Source organism: Nicotiana tabacum, chromosome 4, assembly GCF_000715075.1.
Source record: "Nicotiana tabacum cultivar K326 chromosome 4, ASM71507v2, whole genome shotgun sequence".
NCBI lineage: Eukaryota > Viridiplantae > Streptophyta > Magnoliopsida > Solanales > Solanaceae > Nicotiana > Nicotiana tabacum.
The window spans coordinates 16850813-16867468 of NC_134083.1; the positions used below are offsets into that span (position 1 = coordinate 16850813).

The 16656-nt window shown below is 35.4% G+C and overlaps 2 protein-coding genes across 2 annotated transcripts; both read right to left on the bottom strand.

Annotated features, from left to right (window-relative positions):
- Window positions 1-190: 190 nt before the first annotated feature.
- Window positions 191-8864, bottom strand: LOC107818634 (uncharacterized). Its single transcript, XM_075250688.1, has 9 exons — window positions 8668-8864; window positions 8126-8587; window positions 2509-2728; window positions 2215-2407; window positions 1328-1398; window positions 1156-1233; window positions 830-917; window positions 673-728; window positions 191-547 (listed from the first exon to the last, which is right to left on the bottom strand). Exons 1-9 carry the CDS (start codon window positions 8731-8733, stop codon window positions 474-476), a joined length of 1308 nt encoding a protein of 435 aa, XP_075106789.1. The 5' UTR covers window positions 8734-8864; the 3' UTR covers window positions 191-473.
- Window positions 8865-13648: 4784 nt separating this feature from the next.
- LOC107818631 (nudix hydrolase 18, mitochondrial) lies at window positions 13649-15880 on the bottom strand. The gene is made up of 4 exons (XM_016644671.2): window positions 15518-15880; window positions 15177-15297; window positions 14844-15062; window positions 13649-14732 (listed from the first exon to the last, which is right to left on the bottom strand). The coding sequence occupies exons 1-4, from the start codon at window positions 15601-15603 to the stop codon at window positions 14292-14294; spliced, it is 867 nt and encodes a 288-aa protein (XP_016500157.1). The 5' UTR covers window positions 15604-15880; the 3' UTR covers window positions 13649-14291.
- Window positions 15881-16656: the final 776 nt, after the last annotated feature.

Sequence of the window (16656 nt, forward strand, 5' to 3'; positions counted from 1 at the left end):
TCGATAAGGTTATTGAGCCGACTGCTCGAGCAACCTTCGGACTCGAGGCTCGTTAGTACTGACTTCGGAGCTCACTCCCAAAATCTCACTCCGACTTCTTACCACTTGAAATCGATCGAACGTAGAAAGGTCGAAATCTATTTCGACCGTATACAATATCAAAGGCACAAGACTGAGGGATAAGAGACAATCAAAGAAGATGCGCCATAGGCAGTTCTTGAGTTCATTCCAGTAGTCAACAGTAGAAATGACTTTCAACAAAACATTTCATGAAAAAAGGACTCGCACCAATCTCTCATCTTTAGATATAGTTCAAATGAAAAGTTGTGCAGCAGATTTGAAAATGAGGATCCGAGCCATTACAATATTGGTGATTGGTCTTAATAACATTCATCTTTACATTCAGAAGCTAATTCTACTGCCTATGTAGCTCTTATAATCTAGTAAGAGTGCAAAATTCACTAAAAAGCATATCATCTCCCCTTCACTGCTTGCTGAAGCTGATCCATTAACAGATGCGCCACTGATTTGTATCCCATCTCTCTAGCTATTTTGTCCAAGATCCAACAATGAAAAGATACACAAGAATTAGGAAAATTCTAAATATACACCACCATAACAACAGATGTGAGCAAACAAACCCTCAAGTAAACTAGTAACTAACATACAAACCTCTGAATATGGCGATCCCAGTTGGAGCCATCTTTCGCTTCTTTAGACACAATGAGCTACAAAAACACCAAATGAAATTTGCCGGTACCAGTATTAGAATCAAAAGAATGTAACTTCATAGGCACCTACTCCTGTTCTATATAACCACCAAAAGTACCTGTTACATATCCAATATGGATTGATGCCTTTTTCTTCAGTGCAATGAGGGCATACCCAACCTTTATTTGCTCTCACCTCCTCCAGTTCTAACACATATTTACACAGATTTAGAACTTAATCAACATTCATCATAAGAAAACAAAAATCAATGTCACAAAGTTTATAATGGCGGGCCTTCCATTAAACAGAACAGAATAGTATTAGTGCCCTAGAGTTGCAGCAAATCCATTTTAAGTGGTCAGAGTACAACATGAGTGATCTTCAGCTTAAAACCATATGATTGCATAACCTTTAGTGTCTAAAAATATATAGCTATTGCCTCACCTTCACCATATCGAACCTTAAGACAACCTCGGCAAAGAACACCATTGGTAGAATGGCAAATTGAACAATCTGTCTTGCCTGTATATAGTATATATCGGAAATATTTTACTATTCATCAGTCTGTCTATAAACTAGTAGTATCACAAAACACAAAAGAATTTGTAAGACTAACCTAAGCAAGGTTGATCCGTGTCCAAATCACCACATCGTTTACAGTCTTCTTCACCACACAATTTCTTTTGTCTGCATTAATGATCACAATTCATCATTTTCTACTGATTCCCGTGTGGCAGATTAGAAGTTTTATGGTACATATGGACAGCTGACATAGATGTAAATTCAAGCTCAAAATCCACGCTTCCTAGCAAAAAGTAAAAAAAGGAGCCGTCTTGTGGGAAGTCCCTCAATTCATTGCACATTGAGTAACAAAAACTCGGATTTGCAAAAGGATACACTATTAGTATTTTAACTTATTATAGCAGGTTCCGCAACATTTTTACCAGGTTCACAGATTCATGTTTATAACAGAAATTTATCTATCATTACTTTATAAGTAACTTTAAGCTCCCGTTCACATTGAGTAACAAAAACTCGGATTTGCAAAAGGATACACTATCAGTATTTTAACTTATTATAGCAGGTTCCGCAACATTTTTACCAGGTTCACAGATTCATGTTTATAACAGAAATTTATCTATCATTACTTTATAAGTAACTTTAAGCTCCCGTTTGGCCATAAATTATGGATTGAAAATATTGTTTGTTTATGAAATATGATCATGTTTTGGGGGGGGGGGGGAATTCAAAAAAATTTCTTCCACTCACAAAACTTTAACTTTTATTCAAATAAAATGCATGTCCAAACACAATTTCAACTTTCAAAAATTATTTTTCAACATAACTTCAAAAACTCTTTTTTCAAGTTTCAATCAAATCTATGTCCAACTGCTAGCTAATTGTGTGAATAGTTTTCACCATCAGTGCACAAAATTTTGAAGTCTTTGCAAAATGAATGGCAAAAAAGTTTTTGGCAAGGGTATTAGAGAACGAGTATAAAACCTGCAAAAGTGACAGCAAATACCAAAAATAGGGTCATATATAGTTCCCCTTTCTTTGCTAGTGCAACGCCTAGATAAAGCTTCCGGTGTAAGGTGCGGTATTAAGCCATCTTTCACTCTCAGCAGAGGTGCATTAGCAGGTCTCTTCTCAGTATCATCTTCAACATCTCCTCCTTCGAAAAGTCCCAATTTCCCTGAAAGCAATATAAAACAAAATACAAAAAGTATACATCATTCTTATGCCAAAATCCACAATCACTCTCAAAAAAGGGAGAAAAGAGACATAAAAATATACTTTTTGCTGGTGGAGCAGAGTAGCAGGACTTCTCATTCAAGCGACCCGAACGGCGCAAGTCTAATTCGGGAGGGGTGTTGCCTTTCAATCGATTGGAACGGCGCAAAGGAGTGGAGAAATAGTCAACTTTGTTATATTTTTTCTTCTCCGATTGAGGTTTGGAAGTGATAGTTCGAAGCTCTGCGATTGTTTTTTGAAGTCCAAGACCAGCCAATCGAGCCTGTAATCAAAAGGAAATCAGCTATAGGTATTCAAATTGATAGAAATTACACACTCAAATTGAAAGAGAAGAGACCTGGTTTTCCAAGATCCGGGCATTTCGCAGTTCTTCATAGTCAGTTTTCATTCCAAGCCTTCCCATTATTGCACCTTAGGGTTTCAACGGCGATTTTCTTCCTCTTTCTTCGTTAAGATTGCAGGCTTTCTCAGTTCTAACGGATACCTTGGCAAGATCTGAACTTTTTGGAATTTGAAATGGGAAAATCGACCGTTGATATTAGACAAAACATTTTAGAAATGTAAAACAACCCATCAAGTCTTGAATTAAGAAAATTGGACATTTTATACAAGTAAAAAGGCTGAATTTACCCATGTACTTTGCTAAATAGTACACTTTTATCCTCCGTTGTACTTTCCATCTAAATCCACTCCTACTCTTAACTAATAAGCTAACAAAAATGCCAACAGCCTTGACGGTTGTTCACTATGGCACCCTGGCCCCTTTAAATTATTCACGTGTCATTTCCTTATTGGACATTATATAACCAAGTATTCTTAATTTTGAGACAATTTCTATTTGTAACTTTCTTTAATGCTGCTCGGTGGGCCGGGCCTGAACCGGACCGGACCGGGCCCGCGGTCCTAACGGGCCTGGTGGGCCTGGTGGGCCGGTCCTGGGTGGGCCGGTCTTGGTGGGCCTCTGAGCCCGTCACGGGCTGGTCTCCATGGTTGAGCCCACGAGCCCGGGACCGTTTGGCCCGGGACCGGCAGGCGGGCCTGGGCCGGTCCTGGCGGGCCTGGCGGGCCCAACGGCTATTTTAAAAAAAAAAAAAAAAAAAAAAAAAAAATCAAACGGCCATATTTAAAATCTAGCCGTTTGGGCTGAAAATATGACCGTTTTTTAAGTTAAAAAAATGGCCATTTGGCCCCCAAACTTTATTTTAACCCCAAACTTTATATAATTACACTTTTCCCCATTTCTCAACTATAAATACCCCCTCATTCTTTCATTTTTATTCACCAATTCATCAATATCTCTCAATATCTCTCAATCTCTCTCAATCTCTCTACTACAATTACTTAATTTATTGTTGAAATTTCGTGAAAAATTGTGAAGTTGTTGAATTGAAGTTTTCAAGTGTTCAACGATTTTCAATTTTCAAGAAGTTGTTCGGCAATCCGGTAAACTCGTTTCAACTCTTACGTTTTTATAATATATTTTTGTGTGGTTTAGTTTGCATAATTATAATTAATATGGCATTTACTTTGAAAAAAATGTTTGGTAAAGGAAAAGATAAAACCGGTGAAAGTAGTGGCCAACCAACTACCCTTCCCCCGGCTCCCCGACCTAGAAAAGATAAGCAAGTTGAAAGTAGTCGCCAACCTAGACGTCCTCCTCCTTCCGTAATTCTTGATAGTGATCACCCTTGTTTTCAATTTACCGATAGTGAATTTTATCATAATGTTGCACCAGGTGATAGATTAGATGATGAAATTATGAATGCTCTTTATCCTAATGAAACCATCTTAGAAAATAATGAGGAAAATGAGGATGATGATGAAACTCAAGCACCGGATTTAGATGATACACCTACTAGTCCTCTTAATAACCCAAGTGATGCACCGGTCGACCCACCTGTAGAAACTCCTACTTTTAATAGAGAACCTGCTAAACGCTTAGAAACATCATTAGTTTGGAATTTTTTTACTCAAGTAAGAGAAAAAAATAAGGCTAAGTGTAAAACTTGTGGGAAATTAATGTCGCATAAATATGTAGGAGACCGTAGCGGCACAGGTAGTTTGACTAGGCACATAAAAACACACCCTAGAGATAAGGCTAGATTTTTTCAAATGAAAGCGCATCTAGAGGGGACAAGTGTAGATTCTGCGATTAACCCTAGTACAGGTTCAAATCTAGTTCAACCAGGAATTAACACTGTCACTGGAGGTATTTTATATTACGATCCAAATAGAGATCGTGAAGAATTAGCAAAGATGATTACTGTTATGTGCTTACCTTATACTTTTGCTTCTAATCCTAATTGGGTTCATTATATTAGAAGAGTGTTTAATCCTACTTATAAAGGTTGGCCTCGCGCAACAGTTAAGAGTGATATTTATAAATTCAAACATGAATATGAACAATATTTGCGTTATTTATTTACTCATATACCTAATCGGATTTCTATTACTACTGATATTGGTAGAAGTGGTAATGATTGTGATTACCTAACTGTTACAAGTCATTGGATAGATGAAGAATGGATAATGCAAAAACGCATAATTGCATATAGAATAATTAATTCGCGTCACACAGGTAAATTTATAGCTAACACTGTTGCAGATATTTGTAGATATTTTTGCTTTAGCGATAAAATAATGGCAATTTCAATGGATAATGCTTCTAGTAACACCAGTGCTATAGGCATGCTTACAACAACACTAAATCCTGCATTTACTAATATTTTCCATGTTAGATGTATTTGTCATATTTATCATTTAATTGTCGGTGATGGTATGCGAATATTAAACATAGAAATTGAAAAGGTTAGAATGGCTCTTAATTGGCTTTTTTATTCAAACCGTAGAAGTAGACTTAGAGAGTATTTTAAAAAATGTGATGAATATGGCCTTAGAGAAAGAAAGGTTCCTAAACCTTGCCCGACTAGATGGAATTGTATGTACGAAAGTTTAGTAGTAGCATATGAATATAGAAACCCAATTAATGCAACGTTTAATTCTCGGGTAGGTGGTGAAGATGATGATGAAATGCTTACCACTCAAGATTGGACTAATGTTAAAATTCTTTTAGATTTTTTAGAACATTTTCAAATTGCAACAAATGCATTTTCTGGGCAATATTATCCTACTATTTCAAACTGTTTAGTTTATATTGCAGCACTATCTGATTTGTTTGTTGAATTTAGTGAGGGTGGGGATATTTATGAACTTGCTATAAATGAAATGAAACAAAAGTTTAAAAAATATTTTTTTCCTATCCCTCCTATTTATGGTCTTGCTGCAATGCTAAATCCTACAATGAAATTGGGAGGTCCTCATTTTTGGTATTCAAATATTTATAAGGCTTTAGATCTTTCAAATGAGGAAATTGCGACACTTGCAGATGCAAAAGCTTCAATTAAGATTAACGCTCAATATATACATAATATACAATATATATACTACAAGAAAATATATAAGAGAATATATATACATAAGATACAATATATATACTACAAGAAAATATATTATGCTACAATATATACATAATATACAATATATATACTACAAGAAAATATATAAGAGAATATATATACATAAGATACAATATAATATACTACAAGAAAATATATTATGCTACAATATATACATAATATACAATATATATACTACAAGAAAATATATTTATAAGCTACAATATATACATAAGATACAATATATATACTAAAAGAAAATATATAAGAGAATATATATACATAAGATACAATATAATATCAAGAAGTGATATTTATGCATGACAATTTAGTGTTTTACTATTGTTTTGTTATTTTCTTTTTCGTCAAGCACTTTAATAATTAGATATACATATATACTACATATTAATATAGCCATGATACTACAAGAAATTGTCTTTAAAAAAAAAAAAAAACCCGCTAGGCCCGCGAAGCCCACGAGCCCGGCCCGTTAAGCACAGGACCATGTGGGCTTAGGCCCGTCACGGGCCGGTTCCACCCATTAGGCCCACGAAGACCGGGACCGCCAGGCCCGGGACCGCCAGAGCCCGGGACCACGAAGCCCGGGACCGCGAGGCCCGGCCCGTTAGGCCCACTAAGGCCCGGGCCCGGGACAAAATACAGCCCTAACTTTCTTTTTGTTCTCTGTTTTTTCCATCTTCACTAGCAAATGTGGGACCCGGTATTCCACTTGTCAAATTTTAGAAAGTTTTCGCAAAAGTAATATGTGTCGTGTAGAGCCGGATTTCAATTTTATGATTTCTGAATTTTAGAACAACAATTTTAAGAGTTACTAATTCAGTTTTAAATAATATTTGTACATATTTAATAAAAAAATTTAACACAAATGAATTGTTTGAACAAAAACTATTAGATTTGACCTAACCCGCATTCATGCTTAAGGCTACAGACTATAATTTTGCTAGCACCCTGCAAACCTACCATAAGTTCAAAATCAGACAAGATAAACTATTTCAAATATTAGTAAAATCGCTGCATTTCAGGTGAGGAACAGATGAAGTGAAACGAGGGGACTGTTGTTTCTCTTATTTAGTACAAGCAATTTCATGTCATCAACCATATCTTGAGTTACTAATTTTTAAGAGATTTTTTGTGCATGATGGGTATGTCCTCCTCGTGAACTCCAAACAAAATGTCGGAACTTCAATTTGATATAATCGTATGATTCTTAAAGACACTCCATGACCTATGAGTGCTTCCAACAAAATAATTCAACAATGCAATTATGTTTCTCTTTCAATATGGCGACTTATTTTTCCTCAAAAAAAAATGATAGAAGAAAGGAAAGAGCGAGATAGTGGTTTTTGTTGTTTCACCGAATAGAGGCGGATCCAAGATTTAAACTTTATGAGTTAAACCTTTAAGATTTTTAGTATTTAACTCATATCTATAAAGCTATAGGTTCATATCTAAAATTATTGCAATTTCAGTTAATTTTTGTACATAAATTTATGCTATGTGTTGAAGTTGGCTTTATAGATATAAACATAAATTTATGCGATGATTATTGGCTTGTGAATAAAGTGGGTTACTCTATTTTTGGCTTCCACGAGCTGCCAAAACACGCTTAGTCAATCGTCAATCTCCGGCCTAAAGCTGAGCAGGCTTGTATGTTATCATACAAAAAGCTGCACTAGGCTTCAAAGGTATGAGAATTACCTTGTAAAACCACTTTAGTTTTTTAAGAAGAACAAAATCACTCTAATTTCTAGCCGGAAAAGCTATTTCTCTGAAATCATCTTCAACATCTCTATTCTTCCGAAAATCCCAATATCTCTAAAAGCTTAGGGAAAATCCATACTCACTCTTGACTCTCCTATCTATATATCTTAGCAGGGCAAAAGAAAAGGAGAGACAATCGACATAAGTAGACACACTTTTTGGCTTCGGTAATACGCTGGCGGACAAGCCCAAGTTGAATTATCATTAAGCACCAACAAAATAGAGTAGATGAACAACTGGAATCCTTAAACCAGCTCATGATCTATTTTCTTTCTCTTTCCCAACTAATTAAACCCCAAACAAAACCAGGGAAAGAAATACTAAACAAACATTTATCTAGGGATTACAGACAAGCTAAGGAAATGTCATATGCTATTTCTTGAAACAAACATCACCTGCTAATAATAATATTTTCAATCTGCTATTAAACTTAATGCTCTTGGTAATGCAGAAACATCAGCAGCAGCCTGTTGTTTTTTGTTAATGTTATAAGCCTGCATCTTGTTTTGGTATTCAGCCATCATTTCCTCTACCTTTGCTTGATAAGGAGCTTTCTCTGCATCTGAAAAGGATTTCCACTTCTCTCCAGCAGCTTTACCCACAGCAGCAACAGATTTGTTGTTTGGATGTTTTTCTTTGTACTGTTTCCTGAACTCTTCCATAAAAATGAAGAAAGCAGTTGTAGGCCTCTTTGGCTTATTAGTCTCTTCAGCACTACTCTTCTCAACCTTGGAATCATTACCTCCTTTTAATCGTTTGGAACGACGCAAAGGAGTGGAGAAGTAGTCAATTTTGTTATGTTTTTTCTTCTCTGTTTGTGGTTTACCAGTGATATTTCGAAGCTCTGCTATGGTTTTTGAAAGTCCAACACTGGCCAATCGAGCCTGTAATCAAATAAAATCAGCTATAGGAATTTAAAATTGACAGAAAAAGAGACATTCAAAATGGAGAGAGAAGGAGAGACCTGGTTTTCTAAGATTTGTGCTTTCCGGACTTCTTCGTAGTCAGTTTTCACTCTGTGCCTTCCCATTATGGTGTTTGTAATGGCGATTTTGCCTCTTCTTTCTTCTTCTTCTTCTTCTTCGAGAAAGCAGGGTTTCTCTGACGGATACCTTGGGCAAAGACTGATTTTTTTTGAATTTGAAAAGGGATAATGGACCGTTGATTTTACACTAATATATGAGCCAATTAAATTACCTAAGTGGTCGTATGGTTTGAATACTGCTGGTATAAGTTATAATGTGATTAGTTATTCTGGTATTATTTTTTATTCATTATTTGGTATGTTGTATTAAAAATGACATGCATAATTTCTAATAAGTTGTTTGTTTACAAAAATACCCTCCATCTTACCTTTATCTAGTTGACACATCAATTTCCAATTCTTACATCAACAAGTATTAAATAATTTTTTGAGGCTCAAGTTATCAATTCTTTGAAATATATTTGCTGATTTCTTCTTCTAAATCTTCTTGCTGATATCGGACAATAGTTGATGATCCATAAGAAAACCTAATTTTGAGCAAAAAATTAAAATGAAAAGAATTAATATACAAAAAAATTCAATTAGAAAAAAGGAGTCTATGAGCAAAAGTTTATAATTTTCGAAGCACATAAAGAGAAACAAATGAACCGAATGAATATTTGGAAAGAGGACCTTAGGGCTAGTTTTGTGAATTTTACTATTTTGTCCTAGGATAATAATCCCAACACTAATTATCCCATCACCTACAAAGTATAAGTTATTCCGGTACTAATTTTAATCCTGGGATAATTTATCACAGGTTTTGTAACCAAACAAGGTATAAGATAGTATTAAATTTTTATCTCATCCCTATTTTTACTTATCCATCATACCAAACGACCCCTAAATGTACACATTAAACATTTTGACATTTCTACTAGTACTCTTTAAAGCACAATGCATAAAAAGTAAGTTCATTTTGTGTCTTATCACTAAGAAATTCGCTAGGGTAAGTGGGACAAGGTTCAAAACTTGGTGAATAATGGACTTGTTTGTCTATTTTTTTCACTTAAATATCATATTTTTGTTTACGGTAAAGTTCAAAAGTGTGATATGTGTCGAACCAAACGTCATGCGTTGTACTCTTATATAACGATCCGATTTGTCGTTTTAAGATTTTACGTCCCGTTCAATGATTTAAAGTCTCGAGCAGCTTCGCAATATGTATTATGACCTGCGAGTATGGTCGAGTTTGATTTACTAAAGATTCGGAATTAAATTAAACGAACAATCCTTAATTTGAAGCTTAAATAGAAATAGTTGACCAGAGAGTTGACTTTTGAGGAAACGACTCCGGAATAGAATTTTGATGATGTCAATAGTTCCGTATGGTAATTTTGGACTTAGCAGCGTGTCGGAAAAATTATTTGGAGGTCTGTAGTAGAATTAAGCTTGAAATGTCGAAAGTTAAATTTTTGAGAAGTTTGACCGGGGGGTAACTTTTTCATATCGAGGTCGGAATCCGATTCTGGAAATTTGAATAGGTCCGCTATGTCATTTATGACTTGTGTGCAAAATTTGAAGTCATTTCGGATTGTTTTGATATGTTTCGGCACAAGATATAGAATTTGAAAGTTCAAAGTTCATAGATTTTGATTTGATGTGCAATTCGTCGTTTTGATATTGTTTGATATGATTTGAGACCTCGAGTAGGTCCGTGTTATGTTATGGAACTTGTTGGTATGTTCGGACGGGGTTCCGAGGGCCTCGGGTGAGTTTCGGATGCTTAACGGATCGAATTTGGATTTGGATGAGGAGCTGAAGCAGCTGGGCTGATGGTGTGATCGCACCTGCGCGAAAAAGGGTCGCATGTGCGAGCTCGCGGATGCGAAAAATTTGCCGCGGGTGCGAAAAATTTACCGCAGGTGCGAAGAAATCACCGCGGATGCGAAAACCCCTAGGCAATACAAAAACAGAGAGGTTCCGAGCTTATGCCATTTTTGGGCATTTCAAGCTCGGGGTGGGCGATTTTTGAGCAAGGTTTTCACGGGAAAACTTGAGGTAAGTCCCTTGTGATCATTTCTACTCCATAATATTGAATTATCATCGAATAATCCGATTAGATTACATGTTTTTGAGGTGTAAATTGAGGGTTTGAACTTAGGGATTCTAAAACGAAAAATTAAGATTTGGAGGTCGAGTTGTTATTAGAATTCGATAAAATTGGTATGGTTGAACTCGTATCGGAATGAGTATTCGGATTTCATAAAAAGTTTGTCGGGTTCCGAGGGGAGGGGCCCGTGTTGACTTTTGTTGTCTTTTTGGGATAAAATTTTATGTCGACGCATTATTATCCAGAATTGTTTCCGATGAATTTTAATGAATTTATACAATTAATTTGGATACATTTGAGTTGTCCGGATATCAATTCAAGCAAGAAAGCTATTTTGGAATATCGGTCTAACTTCAAAAATGTAAGTGTCTTGCTTAACCTCGAGTGGGGGAATTACCCCTTAGGCATTGAGTCTTATGTGCCATTTGTGAAATGTGAAAAGCCGTGTACGCGAGGTGACGAGTACGTACTCGGGATTATACTTGCAAAAATTCATTTAATTAAAGTCTTAGGCATTTTTGTGTAGTAAATTGGGAAATTGTGGAAAATTATTAAATCATCTGTTTGCCATGCCTAAATCCTTATTGTTGAATTTGTTTTTATATGATAAGTTGATGTGATTGTTACTTGAAATATTTATGAATTTTTGTGAGTATTGTTGGTTTAATATTTCTTGGAAATTAATTCCAATATGAATCTTGTTATGCAAATAATTAATTAAATGAGCTTAAGAATATGTGTTTATATAATTATTGAAAATTTGAATTTAATGAAGACTTTGCTTTATGTTGAGTAATTTCTATCTCCATTGATTGTTTTTGGGTGTTATATACATTGTGTGGAGCCCTGAGCTATTTGTTGTGAAATTAATTGATTTTGTCATATCTTTGAAATTTGGTTGTGGCCATTGGGCAAATTGTGATATGAATTGATTTTATTGTGTTGTTGTGATAATTTCCCGTGTAAATTATTGTGAGTTGTTATTTTGGGGAGATAAGGGTGGCATTTCACCGTTGATATTATGTGGTTATAAGGGTGGCATTTTGCTGTTGTGTTTGTTGGAATATTGTCTGGGCGGAGCGATAAGAGTGGTTATAGGAGCGATAAGGGTGGCAATAAGAGTGATAAGGGTGGCTATTGGTATTGTCCGGGCGGAGCGATAAGGGTGGCTATATGAGCGATAAAGGTGGCAATAGGAGCGATAATGGTGGCTATTGATATTGTGTGGGCGGAGCGATAAGGATGGCTATAGGAGCGATAAGGGTGGCTATTGTCAGGGACGATATGTGATGATATGGGGTTGTGGTGTTGACAATTTTCATGTGATGTTGTGATTTTCTTGTGTTTATTTTTATACCTTGTGCAACTTCTCTTGTTGTTAGTAAATTAATAATAATCTGATTTATGTTGAAATTGGGAGCCTGTGGCTATTGCCAGGCGGTTTATAAAATGAAAGAGAGTTATCTGGAAGAACTATGTGAAATACATTTATTTGAAGGGCTTGATTTAGTTGGGTGTAATTGTGTTTATTAATTGTTGAGTGATATTAATGGTATTCTTGTTGTCTGTTGTGCATATCACTGGTTGTTTTATCTATCCTGCCTTTATGATTATTTGTTTTCTAGTATTTTGTATATTATATTGCACAGGTTATTAGACTAGTGAGTGTCTTGACTGTACCTCGTCTCTACTCCATTGAGGTTAGTCTTGATACTTACTGAGCACCGCTGTGGTGTGCTCACTCTACACTTCTGCACATTTTTGTGCAGAGCCAGGTATTGAAGATAACGGACTTGAGCAGAGTTAAAGCGGGATCGTAAGGATTCAAGGTAGAGCTGCTTGGTTGTCGCAGTCCCTTGGAGTCTTTTTATTTCATTGTACTGTTAATTTGTAATCAAATAGTATTGTATATTCGGTCCTCGTGATCATTCTATGTCTTTAATTAGAGTTCGTGACTCAGTACTACCAGTATTGGGAGGTTGTAAATTGTAATTATTTCCGCTTTTAGTTTTAATTATTTATTTAATTAAAAAAATGCAATGAAAATCGGCTTACCTAGTCTTAGAGACTAGGTGCCATCACAACTCTTGTGGTGAAATTTTGGGCCGTGACATCTTAGCACTAGTCGGTTTACCGTCTTACTCTTTACTACCATGGTGCATAAGACCAACCCAACCAAGGATTGTACCAAGCCAACCAAGGATTGTTTCGCTTGTGGGCAAATGGTGACCCACTTATACAAAGGCGAATATAGGGTTAGGTTTACGAGTTCAACTAAATTCATTACTTTCATTTTAAATTACGTGTATATACGAGAAAAAAAATTAAATTCTATATTTATAATAAAATCACATTTATTCTAAATTGACTACTTTAGACTTGCTCCCTCCAAAAATAAGTTTAAAATTGGGTAAGATAAAGTACTCAGACATTAACAAAATCACTACATTTCAGGTGAGGGCAAAGATGAAGTGAAATGAGGGGACCCTATTTCTCCTATTTATTAGTACTTCATCAACCATATCTTGAATTGCTATTTTTTTAAGAGATTTTTTGTGCATGATGGGTATGTCCTCCTCGTGAACTCCAAGCAACTTGTCGGAACACCATTTAATAAAATCAAATGATTCCAAAAAAATAATTCTAACCATGCAAACATGTTTCTCTGTTTCATGGCAACTTCCTTGTTTTTTTTATTATACAGTCAACTGCAATCGGCTTCATTATTCATGTCGGCAATAATATACATAGAAGAGTAGTCTTTCTAGAGTTTAAAACTTATGGTTGGTAGAAGAGTCGAAAATTCAAGTTCTTCACCTATCCATGCCAACAGTAATAAATTTGTCCAAATTCCAGAACACAGACAAGTCAAGAACTTCACATCCATTATTATATAGTTCAATAATTGAATGAACAGGGTTATGCCAACAAACTAGAGAAGAATTTGTAATGCCAAACGAAAGACACAGTCTTTCTTTCAATTCTAGTGTTCTTTACGCACAATCAAACGATTGCTGATGTACATTTATTCGACTTAAGTTAGAAAAAGCTAACAAAGAATGAATGAGTATGAAAGAATTAAAGAATGAAGTTAGAAACTTTTGGATTTAACCTCTAAATCTCTCTATCCTGATAGATCTCATGTCATCTTCTCTAATCTGGAGTTTGAGAAACTGGATTTATAAGTTGCTCTTCAGACCATCTGCTTATATCTGGCTAAAGTGACAATATGAGAATTCTATCAGGCAGGGATTGAAGGGTTCTTTTCTCTGGTCCATAATACTGCTGCTTGTAACTGCATCAAAAGGCTATTCTTCCTTTCTTTTGCAGATTGTGCGCTATAACGCCAATTCCTGCACTTTAAGTCACCAAAATTTCTCTTAACAAGGTTCCAAGGCTCTTTCTTTCTCCTTTATATTATGCTGATTCTTGGCCTCCACCTCGTCGAGAATTCTGCTGGATAGGCGTCCGTGGTTCTTAAAAGTCTTGAGGTTTCTCCTTCATTTGTTTGCTAGCTGAAAGCAGCAATGCTTATTCTTTTACCTTCACCAAACATTGGAGTTACATGGCCATTTCCCATTTCTTCGTTGAACATCTGCTGGGCTTTAGTGCTCATTGTTGCTTCTTCACTGAACATTGAGTTTGCTACATTACTAATTTCATCGAACAAGGGCTTTGTTCTTGATTCTTGATTGAACTTTAGCTTACCTACAAGGCTAATTCTTAGCTCTTCACATGTCAAATCATTAGCTTCTATGCTGATTCTTGGTTCTACACAAAACATTGGGTCAGATACAGCACCAATTGTCTGTTCATAGGACAATTCATCGAAAGCGCATGTCTGAGGCTCTTCTTCTTCTTTGTTTCTCTTTGTAAGCTTAGAAGCAAAGACATCTAAAGCTTCCTTCATCCAAGAATGCCAACATACTTCCCTTGCTTCACTAAATTTCAACTGCAAAATGGAATCAAACATAAGATCAGGATACACTCTCCTACTAGAAAGGGATAAGAATCGAAGTGATTCAAGATCAAATTTACTTAGAAAGGGAGATTCGAGACATACCCATAATCGTTTTCGGACAGTTTTCTCAGGCCAATCATCAAGTTCATCAGTGACAAGCAAAGGAAACATGTGTCCCTCATGAAATGTGCCTTGGCTTTTGCTCTTGAAATTCCAAGTACCTAAAAATTCATGAACCTCAACCTCACCAATAACCCCAGATTCCTCAAAGGTCTCTCTTAAAGCTGCATCTTCTAATGCCTCATCAGTTTCCCAACCACCCTGTAATTTCATTTGCAAAACAAAGAATGTCAAATTTCAGAATGATTAAAAGAATATTATCAATACTCTAAATATGGGAAACAAAAACAACAGACAATTGGATGGAAACTGTACCTTAGGGAACATCCATCTTGGACTCTTCTGTGAGCTGATCAATAAAAATTCCAAATCATCAATTTGGGTCCCCTGAACTGTAGATGATTGGTTGGTTTTTCTGTATCTGTACGGAATGCATCTGCACCATTGGTAAATTTGACAGAGAAGTCAGATCAATGACAATTTGATCAAAGATAATTCAACATACCAATAAATTGATTTGAATTTTTTTTTTTTGGTATCAAATTAAGAATTCAAAACAACCCCACATAAAAAAGTTTTCAACTTTATTCAATTTAAGCCAAGAAAATGAAGGATTAACAGAGAAAATTATAAGAATAATAAAAAAGAATACACACCCAACAACTTGACGACAGCCATCGTTGTATCTCTGCAAATCTCTTCCAGTTCGTGAGATCATAGACAAGGTCTTCGTCATTGCCATATCAAAAGAACTCCACAAAAAGGAGATGGAAGATATATACCAATATACAAATATAGGACTGCAAATTAGGGTCGTTAAGGAGAGAGAAAAAGAAAAACAAAACCCAATTGGAATTAGTCTGTATCTAGTTTATAAAACAGGAAAAAGAGCAGCTATTTTCTGGGATTAGATCACCTTCCTTAATAATTTCAAGAAGCTAAAAATACAAAGAGAAGAGACAGATTTTAGTATTTTCTATGCGTGTGGATAATATAATGAGAAGCTCTGCTACAACTGTGTGTGTCCACTCCTTTAATAGGCAAGGGAAAGATAGTGATTTATACGGGGCCTAATGGGGGCCTGTTTGGGCGTGGGTCAATCATTATTTTATGCTTTTTGTAATTTTCTGAGAAGGTCGTGTTAGTAAATCAATAGTAAAATTTTATTATGGTTGTTGTGGGTTGTAGACTAAAAGTAGGTCCCCAACCCCTCTGTAAAATATGCTGACGCGTGAGGAGTCGCTTTCTATCAAACTCATAGTAATAATAAAGAGAAGGGTCTTAACTCTCAACTTGAGTCGCACTCGGTATTTGTGACTAGCCAAAGTACTGCTGGGTTCAAACTCGCCTCGGCCTAAACACGGTTTTGGCTTGGTATGATATTTATATATCAAAAATAACATAAAAAAAAGATAAAAGTGTTATAAAATATAGTTCAAAGTAATAATATGAAACAAAGAAAAATAAATTAAGAGATATAGAGAAAGAGATGAGAGATTCTTGTTTTTTCTTCAATTGTGTATTCTTTCCATCTATTACAAGGCATTTATATAGACATGAAAAATGAAGAAATATATCATTAAACATTTGAGATCATGGAATAAGATCATGGGAAGGTTATGGAATTATAATTATAATTCCATCAGTATTGTAGTAGTGAAAGTTATGGAGATAATGGAGAAGAGTAGTGAGCATTACTCATTTGGTGGTTTATGGACATCCACCATAATTCAAGATTTTATAACAAAGAGCAGTATTTTACTAATAAAAGTAAGTATTAAACCAAAGTAAAAAA

Excerpts from the sequence above, each read along its gene's own strand:
- LOC107818634 (XM_075250688.1), bottom strand. The coding sequence starts at position 8,733 with ATGGGAAGGCACAGAGTGAAAACTGACTACGAAGAAGTCCGGAAAGCA. Across the intron at positions 8,588-8,667 it reads CACAAATCTTAGAAAACCAG|GCTCGATTGGCCAGTGTTGG; the intron begins GTCTCTCCTTCT and ends ATTTGATTACAG. Across the intron at positions 548-672 it reads TGGGATCGCCATATTCAGAG|CTAGAGAGATGGGATACAAA; the intron begins GTTTGTATGTTA and ends TGGACAAAATAG.
- LOC107818631 (XM_016644671.2), bottom strand. The coding sequence starts at position 15,603 with ATGGCAATGACGAAGACCTTGTCTATGATCTCACGAACTGGAAGAGAT. Across the intron at positions 15,298-15,517 it reads GGCTGTCGTCAAGTTGTTGG|ATGCATTCCGTACAGATACA; the intron begins GTGTGTATTCTT and ends CCAATGGTGCAG. Across the intron at positions 15,063-15,176 it reads CAAGATGGATGTTCCCTAAG|GGTGGTTGGGAAACTGATGA; the intron begins GTACAGTTTCCA and ends ATGAAATTACAG.